We start from the raw sequence: 23,769 nt of genomic DNA, 5'->3' as shown, positions 1-23,769 counted from the left end.
CAGAATGCTAACATTCAGAGGTGTGAGCACCTCTGGAGACTCAGTGCTCCACCTATTATACTTACCCATGGCGTGCTCAAACACTCTACATGAGGTATGCAATTTGAAATTTGATGTCTTCTCTCAAAAGCATATTTATAATATTTATAAATAATGCTGCTTATTTTTATATTCAAATCACAAGCATATTTCAACCACTAGTCCCATAAAGTCAAAATGTACCCTCATGACAGAATTTATTCAGTAACATGAACACTTGTTTTTCTTGAATCTCACATGCACATAAGAGTTAATAACTGATGTTCAATAGATTCTTATTCAGAACAGACACACCTATATTTTTACTGTTATTTATCTCCAAGTGAAGGTGGCATTTGCTCTGTTTTTTAAATAAGATAGCTCAAAAAGTTATTTTGCACAGAGGCATCTGACTATTATATAGTAGAACTGAAATCTGAATCTTGTCTGAATGTGTTATTTTAATCTATAGTTTCTCTCCTTGTCACAACAGATCACTACTTGGCAGTGTCATTGTCAAGGGAGAAGTAGATGTACATAGATAAGCATTGTGGAAAGTATAAAATTGTACCAAATCCCTCAAACACAGTATCATGAACTGTAAGAGGCACTGACAAGTGCTTTAGGAACCATCTTTTATTGTTACTACACTTACTGTGTGTGTCTGTGCGTACCTCTGTGTACATGTTTATAGAGATCAGAAGACAGCTTGCAAGGAAAAGTAGGCTAGGCTCTCACCATGTAAGACCCAGGATCAACATCAGGTCATGAGGGTTGCCCACTGAACCATTTCCCCAGCCCTGTGGGAACTTTGTAATAGATGAAGGAATACTTAGCACTTCTAGTGGCTTAGTATTACCATATTAAAATTTCAATCTTTGGTTCACAGATCAACACTGGCATCAATCAACTGGTAGCGTGTAAAGTGCACAGGCTTCTCAGGACTTAGTCCAGGCTAATTTTTTTTTTAATGTGGATGATTGTTTTCCCTGTATGAGTGCACCACAGTCATGACTGATGCCCATAAAGGAAAAGCAACCAATGCTCTTAATAACGAGACATCTTCGCAGCCTTCAGAGGTTTATTTTTAACAAGATTCCTAGGAGTTTGGTGTGCACACTAAAGTTTGAGAAATGTTCGATTTTAACTAGCAACTAAACACAAATTTTAAAGCACTTACTTTATCGATGTGGTTCACTTTTCCTTTGGCCCTGATTTTAATTGCCTGCTTTTAAGTATTTTTGAGCACATACAAGGCATTTAAGAAAAATCAGCATCTAAACTCTTCTTTTGCCATAAAAATGTCCCAGTAACTCCAAGCCCCACCAAGTAACTTTTCTTAATTCCTACACCACCACCTTACATTCCTCAAGTATGACTATACCCTAGAACAGTTATGGAATCGGCATATCAGGTCCTAAAACAGGTTGTTCACACTTATCTCACTCTGTGGAGTCCTTTCTCCACCTTAACTGTTTATTCTGATAGGGCCTGTATCACCAGGTCACCAAGTTATAGTGTGATATGAAGGACTCATACTTAAGTTCTTAAGCAATGTATTTTCTTTGTAGTATGTGCTGTATGACCTACTTCTACCTTCAAAATGTCAAATGTCACTTCCTTTCATTCCCAGACCCCAAAATTCACCTTTCCTCCTATATCTTCAGCCACCTTTTGGAGTTCTTAAAAGAAAATGCAATTATTTGCCTTTTTGTATAATCCCTTTATAATTGTGGCATATATACTTTTTAAAAAAGAATGCTTTTTTCCCTTACCATCTGCAGCAGTACAACGAGAAGCCAGTTCCCACAGGACTAATCCCATGGCGTACATATCTATCCTCAAAAATGCATCCCTTTGGAAGTTTATAGCGCCCTCTAACACCTCTGGAGCCATATACCTCCGAGTACCAACCTGAAAAAGATTTTGAAAGCAAACAGGACTCATTGACTTTACAAACTAATGTTTTTGTTTATGGTTTTATAGAAAGAAAACCAAATATGGTCTATTAATCCAAGATAAAGTAACTGAATTATGATTATAAAACCATAGGGACTATTTAGTTAGATGGTTTCTGGGTACTCTCTGCAGACACAGGCTTACAGAACTTGTCCTCCCTTCTGGATCCAATCACAAAGAACTGAATAGTGGTTTGCTGGAAGAAGGATGGAATGGAGGAAACAAAGCACTCCGCATATAGTTTGAGATACATCTTTAGAAAACACTTTTGTTAGGGCTTCACTAATAAACATTTAAGAAGATATAAATATAACTAGCCAGAGATACTTTTTTTTAATTCTGCTTGTAAAAAGTCTTATTTATTTATGAATTCTTCTGTCTTAGAGCTCTTATTTACATTTGTCCCCAACAATTGGGTATTTTGCAGTACTGTAACTGTGGCTACTAAGCTAGGACAACTAGTGCTAGTTGGTCTTGATTGCATTATAACAATGTGAGTGCTTAAGAGATTTTATGAACTATCTAGGTAGACTACATACAGTACACTTACATAGATCTAGAAAGACATGGGTGTTTTCATCCTTAGGTAATGAATGGCAGGTGATCTCTGGTCAAGACTGGTAGTTATTTGTACATTGAGCAATAGTTTAAAACAAAAACACATCGGTAAAACTCTAAATTTCAATTTTTAACCGATTTTATCAGAACATAAAGTAGCTATCTGGCTCTTGCTGTTCTGCCGAAACATTTTGACTCTTTTTTGAATATCTCTCAAAGCCTTTTTAACTTACAAGTAAATTTACACCATCCAAAGTTACTTCTTTATTATGAGTCTATGGCTTTTCTAATTTTATACTAAGATATCCTCTTTTATGATTCAAAGATGGTATGGTAGTGGAGAAACTCCTTACTCATGTAGGTAATAACTTACTTTGTCTAATCTTGTAATCCAATTGTAAGGACATTTAAAGATGACATGAACGATGTTTTTACAAACAAAAAAATGTAGGGGACTGGAGAGATGCCTCAATAGTTAAGAGCACTGACTGCTCTTCTTAAGGGTCCTGAGTTTAATTCCCAGCAGCCACATGGTAGCTCACAGCCATTTATACTTGGATCTGATGCCCTCTTCTGGAAGACACACATATAGAGCACTCATACATAAAATTAAAAAACAAAAAGAAAAGTGGATGCATGGATGGATGGATGGATGAATGACTGAATGAATGAATGAATAGAATAAACCAGTTTTGAGGAACTGAAGAGATGGCCTCAGCATTAAAAAACATATTAATATTTATTTATTTATTTATGCATAACAAATTTGTATAAATATATTTAATACATATTTATTTGTACACAATAAATTTATATAAGTATATATTTTATATATATCTTGGTTTCAGTATGATACCAAAAGATGAAACTACTGACCTATGATTGTCAATCATACAACAAGCACAGAAATTTTTCTCTAGACCTCATACTCCATTTTTAATAGTATTTTCCCTAAAACTGTCTCTATTCTTACTCATGTTGGCTTTTCTATGTTCTACAACTGCTGACATAACTTTGAGCCAAATCTGAAACTGTTAATTAATGTTGACAGAATTTAGTGTGCCATGACTGCACACAGCTATGTTCCTGGAGTTCAAGATATGGAAAGAGAAATAAAACTCAAAATAACCAAATAACTCAAATGGCTTGAAAGATAGAGAATAAGAATTATTTGACTTTGTAGGGAATGTTACATTTCATTTTTAATTGCATAGGCAGGGAAGATGTTGTGGAATATTTGTTTATACTGTGTCACTGTGATTAGTTTAATAAAGAGCTGAATGGCCACTGGCTAGGCAGGAAGAGGTTAGACAGGACTTCTGGGGACAGAGAGCTCTGGATAGAAAGGAGGGTTGTCAGCCAGACAGAGTGTAGTATAGAGTAAGGGTAACTAAGCCATGTAAGAAAATGTAGATTAAAAGATATGGGTTCATTTAAGTTATAAGAACTAGTCAGGAACAAGCCTAAGCCAAGGCCAAGCTTTCATAATTAATAAATTTCCATGCCATTTTTCACAAACTGGCAGCTCAAAGAAAAATCCACCTGTAGGGAGTTTTTTTAAAGCACATATGATTGTGGGTGCCCACAGATTCCAAGAAAGGGTGCTGGGTCCCCTCAAGCTGGACTGATGGGCATTTCTGAGCAGTCTGAGGCAGGAAATGACCTTGGTCCTCTGCAAAGGCAGGAAGCACTCTTAGTTCCTGGGTCATCTCTCCTGCTTTTTTTTTTTTTTTTTTTTTTTTTGGTTTTTCAAGACAGTGGCTTTGAAGGCTGTCCTGGAACTAGCTCTTGTAGACCAGGCTGGTCTCGAACTCACAGAGATCCTCCTGCCTCTGCCTCCCAAGTGCTGGGATTAAAGGCGTGCGCCACCAACGCCCGGCTTCTCCTGCTATTCTTGTAAAAAAGGTGATTCTATACAAGTGTAAAACCTTGCCTAGCCTCACATTTTTCTGTGAATAAAATGCATGGGTACTCTCCTCTCCTTTAGCCTACTGAAAGAATGCTAAATCTATTTATGCAAATCATAATTAGACACCTCACTCCAGCCTTTCAGGCAATCTGAAGCATAGAACAAATTCAAAGAAAAAACATAAAATTCATTAAAGAGTTAATAAATCAATAAAGAGCCTGAAGCAAGAAACTATTATGTAGAAAAATGGGAAGGAGAACTTAGTACACTATAGTGAGAAGTGACCCACTATCCTCCACTGCTAGGGTAATGAATTAAACAATGAAAACCGAATTACTATTAAGACCTCCCTAAAGATTAAACTATTAAGAACTGGATTCTTTTGTGACAAATTATTTTTCAAAACAATCTTGTCACAACTGAATATTGTTCTAGTGTTTGCCTAACCCTGAGTGGACAGCAGTGTAAAAATGCTGCCTTCTTAAAACGTGTCACTCTTCATTAGATGATGATTCAATTCCTACCCCAACAACTTCAGAGCAAGTCGGTTCAGAGCAAGTCGGTATTGATTTAAAGTAAGAGATGTGCTTATCATTTTCTATTCACATTTTATATTAGCCGTTCTTACCTGTCCATGGGTGTCACCTGCAGACTTGCCAGCCTCAAATTTTAACGCCAACCCAAAGTCAGCAATGCAAGCTGTCAGATTGTTTTTCAACAGCACATTCTTACTTTTGATGTCCCTTTAAACAGAAAAAAGTATTTTAAATAAATTTTCTTTTAAAATTTTCTATTGAATATGAGAATATGCTATAAAAATAAAGTTACTTAAACAAAGAAAGATAAGATGCTTAGGCAGAGTCCCAATCTAGCATGCAAGTAGCTTTACAACAGCCATTCCAGAAATACGTATCATCCATGTCACTCCTACATAATCATAAAATTGCTATTTCTTTAAAGTAAGGGGAACATTTTAGATCTTACAAACTCCCACAGAAACTGAAATTTCAGAAAAACAAGAAAATTGCAATAGCCTTTAGTAAAAATTCCCACTTCAGAATGGCTCCGCACTACAGTGGTCTCAAGCTGCACGGCCACTACTGCAAGAAAGCCCCTTTGGGGATACAGAACACACAGAGCCTTTTCCCATAACGCATAACCTGGTACTTTGGAAAGTAGTCTATCAGCTGTAATGCTGGAAAACAGTCTTTCTACACATCTGCCTCATCCGGTTCATCTTAAAGACAACTCCAGCAAACATGTCTATGCTGTGACCAACACTTACACTTAGAAGTCATCACATTGACCCACAATAAAATAGAAGTAGAGTCAAATGCTCTACAAACCAACTGGTTTCAGTATCAAAACATTTTCAGGGTCCCTATAGCAACTTTGGAGAGGACCAAGGGATTAGTTTGAGCATATTATTAGAAGGCAGACTCATGAAGAAAGATGCAAGAAAGTAGAGTCCTTTCTGAAGAAGTCATTCATGGTTTGCAAAATCAGAATCTGGTAACAGTCAACTACACATTTGCTAAATCACTCTGTCAATGGCTACTATTAAAACTCAACCCTATGTTCTTCCAATAAAGTTAAATAATGTCAAACTAAATCTATTCTCCAAAAACACTTTTCCTTTTCAAGATATGGTAACATTTCTTCATTGGACAGCTGTCTCCTCAATGACTTCTCCTTCTACTTTATCTCAAGGAATGAATGTATGTATAGAAAATACTTAGTCTATCCTTAGTTTTATCACCACGTAGCTATCAAAAATTGCCTTTATAGTAAATCAAAATTTTGAGTTAAAATCATTTTTCCTTTGAGATAGAGAATATACCTTTATTCTCAAACATGGTTTCAGAAATTAGACAAATGAAAACATGAGATCATTAACCTTCACTAATGAAATTAACATGTACATCCTAGTCAATCTCAAACCTAATTTTTAAAAATGAAAGTCTTTGCCTCTACAAATAAATTTTACCCTGAATTAAATTTAGGTAATAAATATGTGAGTTTAACAGAAAGACAATACAAATTTTGCTCTACCTGTGAGATATTGCAGGCTTGTGGCCATCTTTTAAGCCAGGTATATCTTCATGTAAATATGCCAATCCTCTAGCCATTGTCTCTGCAATATGACAAAGTTCATTCCAAGAGACCACATTAGCCTTAAGGAAGTCTGACAGTGAACCCTAAAGAAAAGAGAGGGAGAAAACACCCATAAGCTCTTGAAGAAAGTTTTACATAGATGGAACCTTTTCTTTGGATACGGAGGTAATGCATTGCTTTCAGTACATAATCAATCAATGAATAACTAGAGTTCCTCAAATTCCCTTCTAATTCACATTAATGAACACTGAATCACAAAATACTGATTTTTAAAAGCTTAGTACCAAAATAAGTTAATTTCCCTAACTTTAGAAGGTTTAAAAAAAAAAGACTAGCTAAAAGTCTTAAAAAAATTAATCTTAAAAATGAAACATTATAGGACTGAAAAGCATAAACAACCACTAATATATAGAATATTCCTAAGGAAATGTATTAGTGGGCAAAGTGCCTGTCACATAACAGGAGGACACAGAGACAGGCAGATCTTTGGGAATTCACTGGCCAGTCAAATCAGTGAGCTACAGGTTCAGTGAGAGACCCTGCTTCAAACAAAAACAAAAACCAAAAAGAAAAAAAAGAGGAGGAGGAAGAAGGAAGAGGAAAAGGAGGAGGAGGAGGAAGGCATGCTCCAAAACAAACTTCCACACAAGGACTGTGCGTGCGTGTGTGCATGCGTGCGTACGTGTTTAGCTGGCCAGGGTAATGTAAACACATAATCTCAGCACTTGGGAGGCTGCTCAGACAGAAAGATGTGGCCAGCATGTGACACATAGAATTTTCTTTAAAAAATATTTTTTAGCTGAAAAATGAGGGAAAAACACATGTGCTTTGGCAATAATTCCAAGTTAGTGGCTCTGGATTTCTTGTTAAAGAATTATAAGGCATAAAATCAAAATTAAAAAATTAGGGTTCATAAAATCACACTGTATCATAAGTAATACATGGCAAGCAATAAACACTGTCTAAGTACCTCTAAGAGAAGTAATTGCAGCACAGAAAATCAAAGGCTAAGGGCTGCTCTATGATTGGTGGGTTAGGTAAAAAGTTGTTCTTTGCTTAAAGTAATTTTGTAATATTTTTATTCATAAGTGATATATATTTTGGGTCAAATATTAATCAACTGTGATAACATACTATTCTCGTGCAATACAACACTTAACATTAGGTAGATAGGCCAAGCCTAGCTTAACAAACTTAAGTATTTGACCTTTTCATGAAATGCTGTGATTAGCCACAGGTCCACATCAACGCTGGTGCCTCGCTTTTCTGCACCAATGAACTGTAGTATGTTCTCATGCTTCATTCCAGGTAAGCTATAGACTTCATATTCATTCTGCCAGGACTGTTTGTCCTACATTTAAAAAAAAATGTAAGCATTGGTAAGAACACAGAAAGTACAAGAAAATAAATCATGTTGCGATTACTGAGTAAATTTTAAAACAATAACAAAATAAGCTAAGTGTAAGTGATACAACAACAAAATGAGCTAAGTACAAGTAATCTTTTGTTATTTTTTTACAAAAGAAGTTTGTAAGAGGTAATAACAATAATCCATAATAAATCCTTGTTATTCAGGGAATCCTTTACCCTATTCCCTCAAAATCTACTTTTCTGTGTTGCTAAGTTTACAAACACAGCATTAATCAAAACAAAAAACAAACAAACTAAAAAAGCCCCACTGCGTTTCTGTATCTTAAACAGTAACACATTCTTCCTATAAGTTACTGCAAGCACTATATGGTGTAAAACTATTCATGCTGCTATTCACAATCATCTCCCTGAAAGATAAATTTAGATGGAATGACCCCTTAAATAAGTAATAGTCTCTCTTCAGTCTGTCCCAACCTCACCCCCATCTCAAGCTAACAATACCTAATTTTTTTTTAGGCTACCAATTATTCATTGCTGCAGGTTATTTATGTCTACTGTATACTTACAAAAGAAGTTTCTTTTCACTGTGAAAGGGCAATGAAAGTGAGTTACACCATAAGGTAATGGTAAGGAAATCTCTGGATCCAAGATTAAGTTTAAATTCTGGCTTTTCCTCTGACTTTCATAAAAATCTTTCATTTTTCAAGTAAAGGAATGATTTTGTTCTTGATTACTAAGTGTTCACTGCATGTATATAGATACATACAGGTAGGTAGGTAGGTAGGTAGGTAGGTAGGTAGGTAGGTAGGTAGGTAGAAAGAACATGTATATAGATGATGTATGAACACACAAAATGTAAATCACTGTCAATAAAAGCATTTGATAAAAATGGCTGCTACTGTTGTTTCTTCTCTTAATATCCGTGTTCTTTTCTAATTGTTAAGATTCCTCACACACTGAAGTAACTTACTACAGAACTTCCTACAAATCTTAGCAAAACAGAATGCTTCTCTTTCTGAGAGAGCTACACTCCTGCCAAGACAAAGACCCTATGGGACAGGCTTTAGATGCGGTGAGAAGGCTAAAACCTAGGTATGTGAAGGAAACTGTTGCTTAATAACTTAGGAGTGGTGGAGACTGAGGAGGTGTAGCTAAAACTTCAGTACCACAGGGGTGTATTATCAGAGAAAGGGGAAGATGGAAGACCTGAAGTCAGCCAGAAATGGAGAAAAGCAGCAGCAGTACAGACTGCCTTAGGTCAGGGCTTCATAAGAAGTCCAGCTGCATTTCAAGGGAAAACAAAGTAAACCAATACTTTGGAAACTCTAATCACTGCCTCTCAGAAATTACCAATAGAAACTGAAATAATTACATGTAAACACTCAAAGTACAATGAAAAGAAGGCAAGGTCTGGTCATATAGCTCCAAACAGGTATTCGAAAGCAAAGCACACAATCTGTTGCTCTTTTTTGGCAAGGGGCTATTAAGACAACACTTAGACAGTGAAGTTATTTTTGACTGGAATACTCGACTTTAGTTTTTAGTATCCAAAGCATGACTACATGTACATGTATTGTGATCCCACTATTGCCAACAACCCCAAGTGCTGCGCTCAATCATTCCACTTCTCAGATGTGACTACAGTTAGTCAGGCTAGACTACTTTCCCCACTCTCACAAGCACTTTAGAAGATCCAGTTTGTGCTTTTAGGCTCTTTATGAGATATAATGTCCTAGCCAGTTACAGTTTTAAAAAATACAGAGGTAGATAGATTAGAGAACTTCAGTAAACATACCTGTATCGGAAATATTTTGACAGCCACATATTCATTGAGCAACTGGGCTTTCCACACACAACCAAATCTTCCCCTTGCTTTCACTTCTAATAGCTGCAATGGCTTCAAACCTAGTAATGGGGAAGGTGGGGGTGGTCCTGGATCCTATAGATAAATAATAATAATACTATAAATAAGCACAACACAAGACATCAATTCTGATATGAGAAAAAAAAGTTAAGTGTACTAAAGAATGCACTGACAGAAACTGTGAACAGGTAAGTGACTGTAACGTCAATGTGACTTTAACTTTCAGCCTGCAAAAACTGAGCTTCTGGAACATTAGTGGGAACCACTAAGCAGGCATTGTCTAACATTAGCGGTGCTGCGACTTAGGAAGAGCAGGTGAAAAAAAATGAGTAGCCAGTCTAGCCACTGTTCCCAAGACTTTCCGTGAACTTTAGAACACTCTTAATAGTATGCCGTTGGCTTCATCCAGTTTATATTCTCTTGAAAAGTACCAAAACAGCAAAGTATAACCATTTCTCAAAGAAAAAAAACTCAAAATCTACTTTTTCTTCATTAATTTTGTAATACCCAGTCACTTTAAACAACATGAAATACAAAAAGCACTTAAATGTTTCTATAGACAAACTTTTTATTTGTTCATTCTTATTTTTCAAGATAGTAATAGTTCATCCCTTTAACTATTTCCCCAAACTGACCAGAAATAAAAATCATGTCTTGAGGATAACTGGAGGAAAACAAAACAAAGTATAAATAAAAATCTAGGAATGTAATAGTTATAGTTGGAAACAGAATAGTGAATAAAAGACAAGAGTGATACCATGATGAATTTTTAAAATAAGGCCAGTATAATATATAAAAAATGAGAACAGCAAAGAAATTCTGTCTACCAACAGAATGGCAACCCTTTGCTGAAAGTGCTCTATCAGTTTATTCTCTGCACCTTAAAGCAAGATTAAGAAATCTCTGGAAGTCAACAGAAAAAACAACAGAAATGTTTCAAGGGCTATTTAAGTTCTGTGAGAAGGAACTAAAATTTCTCTGGCAAGAACAGACTCCTGGTGGCATTTTATCCAAGACCCCTACATCTCACCCTAACTTTCTTCTCCCTTTTTACATCTTTACAATGTTCAAGACTGTTAGTGCTCCCTGTAGGCATTCTTCAGTCACTAGGCTATTTTAGAGTCTAAAAAATTTCTATCGAGCATTAGAATGATCCCAGCAAAGAAACAGTGCAAAGAATCATATGGAGAAAGAACACAACTTCTAGGCAATCCGTATTTAAAGGCTTGAAAGCTCCTATTTTAAAAAGTAAATCAGAAGACTTCCTGTGTCTGATTCTAAAATCATGTGTGCTTTAAATGCCTATAAGCATTGCTGATCCTACCTAAAAATATGAAAGGTTAATAAACCCAAAGGGCTTCTGTTTACCAGAGGGATAGATCAAAGAGGTTGTCTACAAATCCTACAGGAAGGGCAGCTCACAGTGACTCTCAGGGAGGAGAAGCTTGGTCTTTTCTGGAGAGTTGCTGTGACAATCAGTCTTAAACTAACTGCCTTCTGCCTGTAGTAAGATTGTACTGACAGGAACAGGCTGACTGAGGCAATCAGAGAGGGAAAGGGGAATACCGCTCTTCCAAAGGCAAAGAAAACACCCAGTCTGAAAAGTTCAAGAGTAAATGTACAAGTTTACAAAGAAACAAATAATAGAAAAGACAAGGATCAGTTTTTCAAAGCAGCAAAACTAAAATCTTCAAGTAATAATTGAAAAGAAGAGGCAGCACAACTCTAAACACTATGATCTGACAGTCTCTTTTACACACTGACCAGTCATGTCTCTAGAAATGACTCACATATATCCATTCTGTGTTCAAAAGAGCACCAAGCACAGCCTATGACAATTCAAATTAATAAAATAACAGTAGCTCAAAGTATGTTAAATGTTTTCCAGATGCACAGATAAACTTCAAAATTCCTACATGCTACAAAACTTCCTTTAGTAAATTTCATAACATACTTTTATTTTACTTGAATCAACATTTAATATTATAATTTTACTTAAAGTTCTACCATCAATTGCTACAAAACATACAACTGTCAAAATTTCCTAACAGTATAAAACATTAAATTAAAAACCACACACACACATCAATTTTTGAAAAGGAAGAAAATGGTCTCCAAAGGTTTGATTCATTCTTATCAATATCAAACCTTCTGAGATATAATCTTTAGTATACTTTAATATTCACAAATAGTTAGATTGGCCTAAAAAGCAGCTTCATAATAAAATAACTACACAATACATAATATCATTGATATACTATTTTTCTTTCTTAAGAAATTACTAGAATGAAGTTTTAAATGCACTCTAAAAATCTAAGTTTTACTTATTACATAAAATATTAGAAATGATTATCGGTTTATTACCATCATTATAGCAATTTACTCCGAAAAACTCAGTATTTGTTTCTAGGAATGAGGACTTGTTATCATTAAACATGAACCCCTCAGGAGACAAATGGGAATTTTACGTGTCATAAATGATGTTATCTGGAAAGCATGGCTTTTTGCCTTACTTGGAAGGCAATAACTCTAAGGACTAACAATTTCTGACTCTCCCTTCAAGTTTCCAGTACTCTTTCAACAACCATTCAATGCACAAAACAAAGAAGATGCACATTAGAAGTGGCTCTGATTATGCATTCCTTCTTAAGACATCAAAATACATACTGAAATTGTAGTTACTGGTAAAGCCCCACTGCCCCAGGCACCTACCCAGTGACATAACTGTACCCAATGCTGGGACACTGTTCAAGAGGAGCAGCAAACTATCTGTGATCAGTTTTGCTTACTTCTCAATTAAGTATATATTGTAATCCAAACAGCCTCAACCTTCCAGGCAGCAACAGGGTTATCAAAGGTGCCGTTTCTAAAGCTAATTCATTTGCTAGAGATGCCATTGGAAAATACAGGTTGTAAGTTAAAAGATAATGAGCTAAACTAAAAGTCATCTTCTCACTTAAATGAGTGCAGGCTGGCATTAAAATAGATGAAATACTATAAAAAATTACAAATACTTGGTTTCTAGGGTTAATAACCTTATTAGGCTTTATCTTTTGTTCAGCTGAAATAGTTCTTTCTACATTCTACCTTCGATAAGTATAAATACTGTTAACAATCCTTCAAAACCAAATGCTTTCACTATGCCAAATGAATCATATTTGGATACAAAAGGGGACTTTTTAACAAAATATTGATAAACTATAAATGGTACAAAGTAAAACAACAGTAACAACAAAACTCTAAAGACAAATGTTTTGTGTGCATCCACAAAAGCTTTCACAACCATAAGCAAACAGCAATGCATCTTACCTCTATCATTATATGAAAGGCGTGCTTGTGAAGAAAAAACACAGGCAAAAGAAATTACGATTCATATTCAGAATGAAATGAAAAATGACACATCAGTTACAAAGGTGAAAGAAAGAATGGATTAGCTTTTTAAAAGTTGACAGTGACTCAATGGATTATATTTTTAAGATAATGATTAAGAACACTTTCCTTATAACCAGAGGAAAGAATCATTTTTAAAAAGATAAAAGAAAAAAATCATTGGATAGCACCTATCATGGTGGTAATAAATAAATTTTCAAGCTAAAATAACTCTTAATTACCTGATCCAATGGGCTTCAAGCCAGCAAGTAAAATAAATTTTAAACCTTATTACTTGAAAAGGTTCTAAGTACAAGCGTAAACCAGGCAATTGAACTGGGGAAGACAGGAGCTGGAATCAGCTTTTGGACAGCAGAGGGCAGTATTGCCTTTACAGACACCCCAAAGCAGTCAGAAGAAATCCAATTCTCTCAGACCAGGGTTTCTAACAGTTGTCATGGGTGCCTTCATACATGTATGGGGACACGTGCATGGAGGTTAGGAGACAAGCTCGGGAGTCATTCCAAATTTCCCACTGCCCTGGAACTCCTCAGGATGGCTAGGTGGGCCAGCAAGCCCAGGAACCCACCTGGGATTACAAATCCCTCCAGTGCTGGGATTACTAACAGGCACCATCACACCCAAGCTGCCTATCCTGCCTATCTTTCTTTTTTTTTCCCCTCCTCCTCCTCCTTCTCCCCCCCCTTCTCATTTCTTTCATGTGGGTTCTAAGGATCAAACATGTGGCTGTGGTTACAAAGCCTCTGAGTTATAAAGTCTCTCCAGCTCTAGTTTTTTCATAAGAACCTCTGAAATTTCCTGCTTCCAGTGAGTGAATTACCTCACCTTTCTGGAAAGCAGTAGGATCATAGGGTAAAACACAAAATAATGTTCTTGGTGGCTATGTGTGTGCTCGGAAAAGACAAACTGGACAGAAAACACAAGAGGAAGAATGGTGGTCAGAAAACCCGGTGACAAACTATGCCTGTTGTAAACTTCCCTGCCCACGTGCAGCAACAAGAATAAATCAAAATAGATTCTAACAGAACAGGATTTAGATGACTTAGTTCATACTTTGAACTAAGCATTTGTTAGCAGATCAAAATACAATTATAGTAACTTTAAATTTAAGAGGTGTATAACAACTGAGTAAGTAGTAGTGCCCTGGAAATGAGTTTCCAGACACATTTCTCACACCTTGAAGACAGTCAGACAGTAACAGAGAACAAGTCACTCCTAAAGAGATAACTGATGAAACTTTAAATTAAGTAAAATACATGTTAGCTATTGCTAGAGAACTTTGAAAACTCCAACAGATGACCACATTCCCCAGATGCCACTATTTCTATAAAGAACAACAGCGCCACTAGCAAACAGAAATGACAACCCACATATCTATACCAGTTGTTTGATGGATTTTCATCCTGTGATAATCATCCAGGACTATTCATGATCCATCAAAAAGCTAGCTTAATCCTAACATACCATGAGAGAACCTCAGCATTCCAGAATACGGTCCCTCTCTTACACAAGAATCACTGAGATTTTCTTTAAGCACAAGAACTTGCAAAGATAAAGACATCAGTGCAAGTAAATGCTACTTTCAATCTTAGAAAGCATTATGCCTACTCGGGAAACTTCCTAATGAGCATCAGAATAAGCTATATACCCAAATCAAAATGAAGATAAAAACAAGCTTCAATGTGATAAGAATGAGCAAGACAAAAACAAAAACAAAAAAATAAATTAACTAAAATACATATATAGATTTTAAGTATGTCTTTTTGAATATACTTCTCCACAAATGAACATTAGAACAAACAAAAGACACAAGGTAAACCAAAGGCACCAACAACAAGCTTCCTCAAAGTATGAACTGTTACAGTATATGCAGTCAAAACAAGCAAAGGAAATCCCGGGTTACACAAACAGATAAAAGCTCACCAAACAAATCAGTCAGTACTCACAAAATGCCAAGGTGGCATAAATACTCCCCACTCTAACTGTATGTAACTAAAAATCAAATCAGCGCCTTGATGCCAAGTAATCAGGTTTCCAGGTTAGAAACACACTTGCTGCTTATCAAGAAGGAATGAAATTACTGCCAAAGAACAGAAAAGAATATGACTTCATTCACCCATTCATTTATTCACTCACTCAAACAAGTTACTGACTGCACTGTTGATGTCAAATACTAACTGCTCAGGCTCTCATGAACTTTACAGCAGATGGACTAATTGATGATTTGCACTAACAAATGCATAATTAAAAGCTAAAATCAGTAGAAAGGAAATAACTAGCTTGGGTATCTCTAAGATATCAGACTGATTCTGCCTAGGTTTTCCCTGATGAGAGAGCACCTTGAAAAAAAGCAGTAGAAGGGACTGATGGGAATGAAAAACATCATTGAACACATCCTAGATTTTAGATTAACAACCACACAGAGGACTGCAGCATTTATTGAAAATCAGATTTGGAAAAAATCATTATCCTTGAATGCGAAGTGCTAAGAGACATCTAAGTGGAACTATTTGGTAGGAGGTTAGCTATGTGCATCTAAAATTCAAAGAAATCATTCTAGAACGAGAGACTTTTACACACTATTCATAAATACACAACTCTTTTTTAGAGTGTAACCCCCAACTCCCACCTCTACCACAACCCCTAGCACCCACAAGACAATCTTAAGTGTATCTAGTTAGGCAGATAAGCAGTTTCCATTTTACTTATTTTTTTGACACCACACTTAACAACCTTACAACTATGAAGTGTCCATACTATGTGAAAACTGACAATTTTTGAATGTATCTCCTGAGTCACCTAATTATCATATATTCTTAGAAATGTCACAATTCTTCATTTTTAGACTATCAACAGCATGAACAGAAATAAAATACATAATGAAGTTAAACAGTAACAATGTTTCTGAGCTAGATAAAGGCAGGCATACATTAACAGATGAATAAACCTATACCAAATGCTCAGCCATGGCTCTATTAATTAGATCCCGAGATTTCTTATAGTTTCTCTCATGCTACTTTTCCTGAAAGCAAAGTAGATAACAAAGACTGTGAACGGACTCCCTAAGCCGTTAGCAGGATAAGGCAGCCAGTGCTGGGGTACACAGTCTCTTAAGAGATGTAGGCAAAGCCCGTTCTCCTCTTAGCTGCTGCTCAAAAGCATGAGGGTTACGATTAGCTATAAAGGAAACTTACTTTTGTTTAACATCTATAACTTCTAAGTGAAGATGAATGGATAAAAACAGATGTGAGAAAATATTTAACTACCAGGCTGTCTAGGCACAAATAAAACCTATGTTCAATATGAAAGCAGAGAACCCTAATCAGTTTTCCTTAATTTAGTTTTCTATAGACTCCATCTAATTATTGAAATAAGCTGTTCAATCAATGAACAATAATTCCTGAATAAAAGCCCAAGCATTGACACTCGGGACAGGATTGTAAGTCAGGTCATTTCACCTATTAGTGTCCTGATTTTTTCATCAATAACATGAACTTGTTGTAACAGATATTTCTGAGTATTATTTCAGTACAGTTGATGAAAATTATTCCTTTTGAGTAGAAGCTGTGACAGAAAGGACAATTACAGCAGACAGTCACTGAGCACTTTAACACTGGCCAACACCTCAAATACAGTGCTCACAACACTATACAATGTCAATCAGATCTTTCTTCCACTGGCCACTCCCTTCATAATCTCTTTACCTTCATTTCCAGGTGGCAAAGTTAAATAGCCTGTTTTCATCTTACCTTCATGTAACTGTGAGCCCCAAGAGGGCAAACAGGGACCTTCCTGAACCTGTACTAGGTAGCATACATAGTGCAGGGCTCAGAGCAGATACAGAACCACCAAGAGAAAGGTTCACCAAAAACAGAAAGGCAACCCACAGTATTTATTTTTATTAACAAAATAAATATTCTATTTCAAATGAACACAAAACAGTTTCAGAGCAATGTAGCCAGGAGTAAAGAAAGACATCTAAGATAATGCCCAGGAAGTGAAGATGATGAAGAAAAAGTTGACCTCCTCCTGGCTCTCCAGATAAAGAGTAAGCATGTACTCTGGTCTACATTCATGAGTACACTTCTAGGCTGGCAAAAGGAAAATGGCATTCACTCCAGATGCTAACAACTGAATGGTGGTCACCTGCAGTAGTGTGTGTGTGTACTGCCAAAGAGTCAAGGAACTGGCTTTCACAAGTAAGGGGAGTGTTCTGCTTTACTCTTAACTGGGTTAAGCTCCATGGTTTTTATCTTTCTCTCATCCTTTTTTTGCTTTTGAATATAGAATTTCCAGACAATCTCCACCTATGTTTAAGCACTGTATATAGAAAGTGTCAATAGCATTGTAACTAGAAAAATTTCTGCATGCATGCTGAGGGTAATTTTTGCAAGATGTGTATCTACCCTAAAAATTTGCATAGAAATGTATTTTAAATGAAGCTACAAGTTAGTAGCTGATACAAAAACAATTATATACCACAGTGGGCAACAGAATGAAAAGCATCTATAGCAGCCTTGCACCATTCTTAAGAACACACATATACAAACATGTACAAGTATGAACTGGCATTATATCATCATATCTTATGCATGTTAAAATAATATGATTGAAATACTTATAAAATATAGATTTTCCTATCAGAAATCACATACATACTTTAATAAACAGATAAAATATTACACTGTATACCTTAAATGTACAAAATCTGTACCAAAACATATTAAACTGTAGTATTTCCTGAGCATACAATAACAATCTACTAAGTTTCACTTAAAAATATATCACTTAATGGATGGAGATAACTGGCAATCAAGCCGAAAAGCTATTTTTCTATATCGTTGATCTGAAAGCAGGTACTTATAGAAGAATATTTTACAGTCTACAAAAGAAAATTAGTGTTTAATAGTTTTGTGGGGGTTTTTTTGTTTGTTTTTTGTTTTGGATTTTTGTTTTTTTGAGACAGGGTTTCTCTCTGACTTTGGAGTCTGCCCTGGAACTAGCTCTTGTAGACCAGGCTGGCCTTGAACTCACAGAGATCCACCTGCCTCTGCCTCCCAAATGTTGGGATTAAAGGCGCTCGCCACCACAGATAGGTAAAGCTGCCAACCATCATCAAAGAAGCCTCATCTTTATAGCAAATGGAGACCATCACAAAAAACCTTAAATGAACACAATGCAGAATCAACATATTGTGGGAGCCCAGCCCCAATACATACATCTACATCACAGCTCTTGTATCAAGGGCTCAGGGAATAATAGTACAGAAGATGGGGTGGAAAAATCATAAGGGCCAAAGGACCAGGAAGTGGCTGCATAAATAGGACCAACAGTAGTATCACTGAGAAAGGAAAATCTCACACAATTCTACGCCTAGATAAAGAACCACAGGTGCAGAAAAGGGAAAATTAACCTTTCCCAGAGATAAATCCCCTAACTGGTTATTCAAATGCAAAGGGACAAGACCTGAAACCATATGTACAAACAATGAAAGTAGACTCTGCAGGTTGTATCTTTACATTTATGCATACATGCTTGTAACATAAAAAGTTAAAGTAAGCCTATTAATGTGAGAGTGAGGTGGGAAGATATGGAAGGATCTGGAGGAAGGGAAATTGGGGAACTGCAGGAAGGAGAGGGGAGAGGGAAAGTGATGATGTAATTATATTTTAACTAAAAATGCATTTTTAAAAGTATGCTTCTATAAATATTAGACTCTTTTGTAAGTATAATGTGGTAATATCTTGCTTGTACAAATAAAGCTTGTCTGAGGATCAGAGAATGGAGCTTGCTACTAGATAACCATAGAGATCTGGAGGTCTGTACAGACAGGCAGGAAGTGAAATGGCTGGGCGGAGAAAGGATGCAAATGAAAAGAACAAGAACTGCTCTCTTGTCCACTGAGGCACCAAGGAGGTAAAAAGGTAGCTTTGGCTTGCTCCTTCTTCTCTCTGATCTCTCAGAATTTTCCTCTATAACTGACTCCAGGTTTTTATTATTTAGACCAATTAAGAACTCCTTTTACAGTATTAGCATGCTAAACATTATCAGGGATATTTAGTTAAGTTTCCTCTACATCTTTAACCAAGAAAAGAGGAGCACACTTTCCAAAACTGACTTCAATATGTTACCCTTCAATTTGGTTTCTCACTACTTTTCCATGGATGTATATATAGGCTCATGATCAAGAGGAAAACCCTACAAAGCATTTTTAAAGACGACTTTGTTTCTCAATGGGTAGTAATTTGGCACAGCATGAAATGACAACCTATTATTATTTTAGTATTAAGGTCAACAGGATTACTGTGTATGCTCAACTCAGGGATGCACAACATCTCAAAGTCCTTACTTCCACCTCAAACCAACAACTAGACAAAATGTCATGTATGTGGACTAAAGCAGCTGATGTCACTTTAAAAAGAACAATGGTACACTACTAAAGTGCTATTTATATAGCTTTTTAAAATGAGCAAAAAGCTAACTTCATACCTTATTTAAGGTAAATCACTTCTAGATTCTAATATTCACTTGACCAAATAGTAGGTTTTATCAGCATGAACATAGGTCTTAAATAGGAAACTTAAGCTCACAGTTTTAGTGAAACCACATTAACTCTTTACCACAATAAAGCTTAATAAGAGTCCATCAAGTGCCTCATATTCATGACTCACTATCACCAGAAAAACCAGTTTGCATTCAATTTACTCAGTGTGTGAACTTCCTATGTGTGGAAAGAGTTTCAGCATAAGCAAAAGAAACATGACCTATATAATACAAAGTGAAAGGCTCTTCTTGAGTATGATCATTCACTGTCTTATAAAAGCTAGGAATACTTCAACTAATTGTACATGCTCCAAAAATACAGCCTCAAGATTTATATCAAAACAAGGCCCTAAAAGGATGTGACTGTTTATTAAATGAATTCCCTGAATAATGTTATTGTCTAAATGTGACTCTATACAAAACAAACTCAACTTAGCATTCAATGCTTACAGTATGATCATTCCTCACAAAGACTAGAAACATGGTTGTTATACACTTTGTCTTCAAGAGGCTTACAACCTAGTGGAATAATGAAGTATGATACAGTATTATAGAGAATAGTATGAGCTTTTCTCTCCTGAGAGTACTTATCTGAATCACAGAGGAAAGAAAATAAATTGAGTGGCACTTTCTCAACCATCTCAGGTAGCAGATAAACATAACTTTAGATGTACATGCTGGATCATTTGGGGAACACTACGGAGAATCGTAAGATAGTACATAGTGGACCACACTTCATGGGATGCAAAGAAGTAAGAGCTCTTGAGTACTTTTAATCAGAGAAGCAACATAATCCAACATGTAAAATATTGTTTATCAATAGAGACAAAAGGAGAGCATGAAAGTAAGAAGAATAGCTGTAAGATTATTGGGACATCAGTCTCAGGGGCAGTAACATTCTGAAACAACACCATCAAGATAAAAGGTGGCAAATGGGGTCTGGGAAATGACAGGGCTAAAAAAAAACAGTGGTTTCTCCAATACTTTCATTCTAGATGATTATGACAGCAGTGATACCTTGAAATAACAGGAGAAACACTGTAGCTATAAGTTATCAAGAAATATCAGCAACTTTAAGGCTCAAGCAATCAGAGATCTGCCTTTTTGTATCCTTAAACATGTTAAATTATTTTAGAGCAAATGCTTTTGTTCATTATGAATAACAATAATTAAAAAGAGCCAGATTTTAAAGTATGTCCTAATATCACTTAAAATAATACTAATAAAGACAAAAAATACCATAAATAGATGGTGTCTTTACCATTACTTAACTGACAGAACCTGCTTATTGATTCTGACGAGGTCAATTCCTTACAAGGTACCAGTTTATACATAAACCAGTCATTAGCTAAGGATTTGGAAGTTTCTCTAAGTAGAAAAAAAAACTATGGAATTTTCCTAAATCACTTAAACAAGGTGCAAAGAAAATGTTCCAGATACCCTTGGCAAGATAGCAAGATGCTTTCCTAAGAGGTCTTTCAACTGGCAAGATGGACACCTAGTGGGTAAAATGCAGGCATGTCCTCATGTGCAGTGTCACCTACCCACTCATTCCTACTTCACAACAATGAGTGCACACTGACAAAATCAAACCATTAGCCAGGAATTTCTGTCTATGATTCAATGACATGTTCAAAAATGTATTCTACATTTCAAAAATCTTTTAAAGGAAAGCACATATGTGTTTTCTGTATAGCTGTGGTGTATGTTCTTTCACCTTCATAAGAGGCTAACAGGAGATGATGGTAAGGCTCATCTTAGTAGGTATACAAACTACTCAGCATCTAAAACAGAAAAGGTAAATCAGACAATAACATGATACAGAGGTGCCACAGATAATATTGAATTACCTAAATAGTATACATAAGTATCTGCTTTCTAATGAGAGGAACAAAACAGAAAAGCAAAAGGAGCAAAACTTGAAAAACATCTTGGTTTAGAGTCCAGCTCTGACACTTATGAGTTTTTATACATCACAGTTTATCTATAATCTAATACTACATATCAAGTCCTGTGAGATAAAATTAATTAAGCCAGTGCTTATTAAATATACTTTATCTACAGCCCCATTCTTAGGTTCAGGAGTATGATCCAGGAATGTAAACATTTTAACTAATCCCAAAGATTATCCTTACATACCAGTATCACAATTTAGAAGTCACTGAAAAGAAGCCACACACACGCACACTCGCATGCACACGTGGATGTTTGTGTATAATTATTCATAACAGCACCCTAGAACAAGCATTTAAATGCTCAGCAAATGCTTGATGTAATTACCTCCAATTATTTTTAAATTTAAATAGAGCCTTTGGAAAAGGATTACAAAATTTGCATAAACCTCTCACCAAAAATAGACATAAAGCATACAGTTATATTGTTTCAGACACGTTCGGAGGTGACCAGTGTGAGATTCCACATAAAAAAAAAAAACAATGCCATTTTGCACACAGTTTAAAATACAAGGAAATTTTAAAGTTAGTTCTGTAATGTATTTTTTATAAAAACTTGATTATGCCAAGTTACTCAACCACGAAACTGATTCCTTATTTTTCAGCATTCCTAAACACGTAGAAGAGTATAAACAGCAACAAACATCTAAAACCCAGAGGGGAATATTTATTACCAGATTCTGGGTTATTACTTATGAACAGTAACAGTGTCTTTTCTTCTTTAAAAAAAAAAGTGTTAAACCCTTCAATTAATTAGTACTTCCTAGGAAAGTCATCTAATGTATAGGCTACTACAACACACACACACTTAAAAACAGCTTAACCACACTCTCATACCAGCATTGGATATACCTCAATGTTCTATCTATATTACTGTTCAAAACTTCCTTTAACAAAAATTCCATAAATTATATAGAAATGTCCCTTAAATGTGTTTTTAGGTTGTTTCTATCATATTTATGAATCTAAGGTAATTTCAGAGAATTATTAGAGCACTGAGCACTTTCTCTTCTAAACCTACATACTAAAAATTTTGAAGTCACACCGACAAAAGTACTGAAAAGTTATTTACCACTGGGATTATTTTTCCATATACATCTTTCAAAGGTTACAGAAATCAATGAGCTGACTGCTGGTGCATTATGTAAATAATCCTTGGATAGAGGAATTGTTCTTATTAAAAGACTGGATTTTACTATTTTCTTTTATCAAGTTTTACCTTTTAGCCTAGTAATATTAGAAAAACATAGTCAAACCAAGAGACCCAGAAGGCCCAAGGTATTCTACAGAGTTAAAAGAAATAGATTAAAAATAAAAATTTAAAGATGGCTCAAGGAAGTATAAACAAGTTACCAGCTTTCTTGAGCACGTAGATAGAATATTAGCTACTTCCATGAAAAGTCCTATGTAGCACTAGACCAATGACAGCACTCTACATAGATAATAAAGAAAATTAAGGGAATTTAATCTGATTACCTCCTATACCTATTTTCAGAAATATTTCTGAAGTGAGTGAAAATTAAAAACATTTTTAAAGTTTTTAGTGTCCAATACACATTTGCTATGCTGTAAACAAATCAACACAACTGAATTACCAGTAATACATGGTAAGAAATATTTCTCTGAAACTTTTATGTAAAAGATCTTTACAGATATATATCCCCTAAAGCCTTAAAAAAAAAACCTCCCTTTTCCATACTTTATTGGCTACCTTTCCTGATCAATTCTAACAGTCAAAGGGTGTTTTGGCAAAGGGTCTTTAAAAAAGGTTTCAAATATGAATAGAGAACAGTATGGAAAAGATAAAGGAGGTTCTAAGACCTTTTATTCATCAATAATTACTTGAAGATGCAAGCAGAGTACATTCCATACGTAAAGCACTGGAAGAACAGTGCCACTCTGTAGAGGAGACTAGGGACATCAACACTCAACTCGATTTCAACCTCTGAGAAGTTTATAACATACAAAATGACTAAGTCTGCAATTAGCTATAATTCTCATGACATTAAACACTCCAAAATGAGTGTTAGCATGTTACTAAGTATATCTTTGTTAATATTTCTTTTTAAGAAATGTACAACAGAAAATAT

The 23,769-nt window shown here is 35.5% G+C and overlaps 1 protein-coding gene across 2 annotated transcripts in view; it reads right to left on the bottom strand.

Moving 5' to 3' along the window:
• Acvr2a (activin A receptor type 2A) overlaps positions 1 to 23,769 on the bottom strand; it is a 74,661-nt gene that overhangs the window by 5,035 nt on the left and 45,857 nt on the right. Inside the window, exons 5-10 of one of the 2 annotated variants that reach the window (XM_013112602.3) lie at positions 13,104 to 13,127; positions 9,726 to 9,869; positions 7,767 to 7,910; positions 6,497 to 6,642; positions 5,073 to 5,187; positions 1,794 to 1,932 (exon numbers count right to left, since the gene is read on the bottom strand). In XM_013112602.3, the coding sequence (XP_012968056.1) occupies positions 1,794 to 1,932; positions 5,073 to 5,187; positions 6,497 to 6,642; positions 7,767 to 7,910; positions 9,726 to 9,869; positions 13,104 to 13,127 (712 nt within the window). The remainder of the gene's footprint in view (positions 1 to 1,793; positions 1,933 to 5,072; positions 5,188 to 6,496; positions 6,643 to 7,766; positions 7,911 to 9,725; positions 9,870 to 13,103; positions 13,128 to 23,769) is intronic. The other variant, XM_005068951.4, reaches the window with a different exon arrangement.

Source organism: Mesocricetus auratus, unplaced genomic scaffold (genome assembly GCF_017639785.1).
Source record: "Mesocricetus auratus isolate SY011 unplaced genomic scaffold, BCM_Maur_2.0 Super-Scaffold_100004, whole genome shotgun sequence".
NCBI lineage: Eukaryota > Metazoa > Chordata > Mammalia > Rodentia > Cricetidae > Mesocricetus > Mesocricetus auratus.
This window is presented reverse-complemented; position numbering and strand designations above follow the sequence as displayed.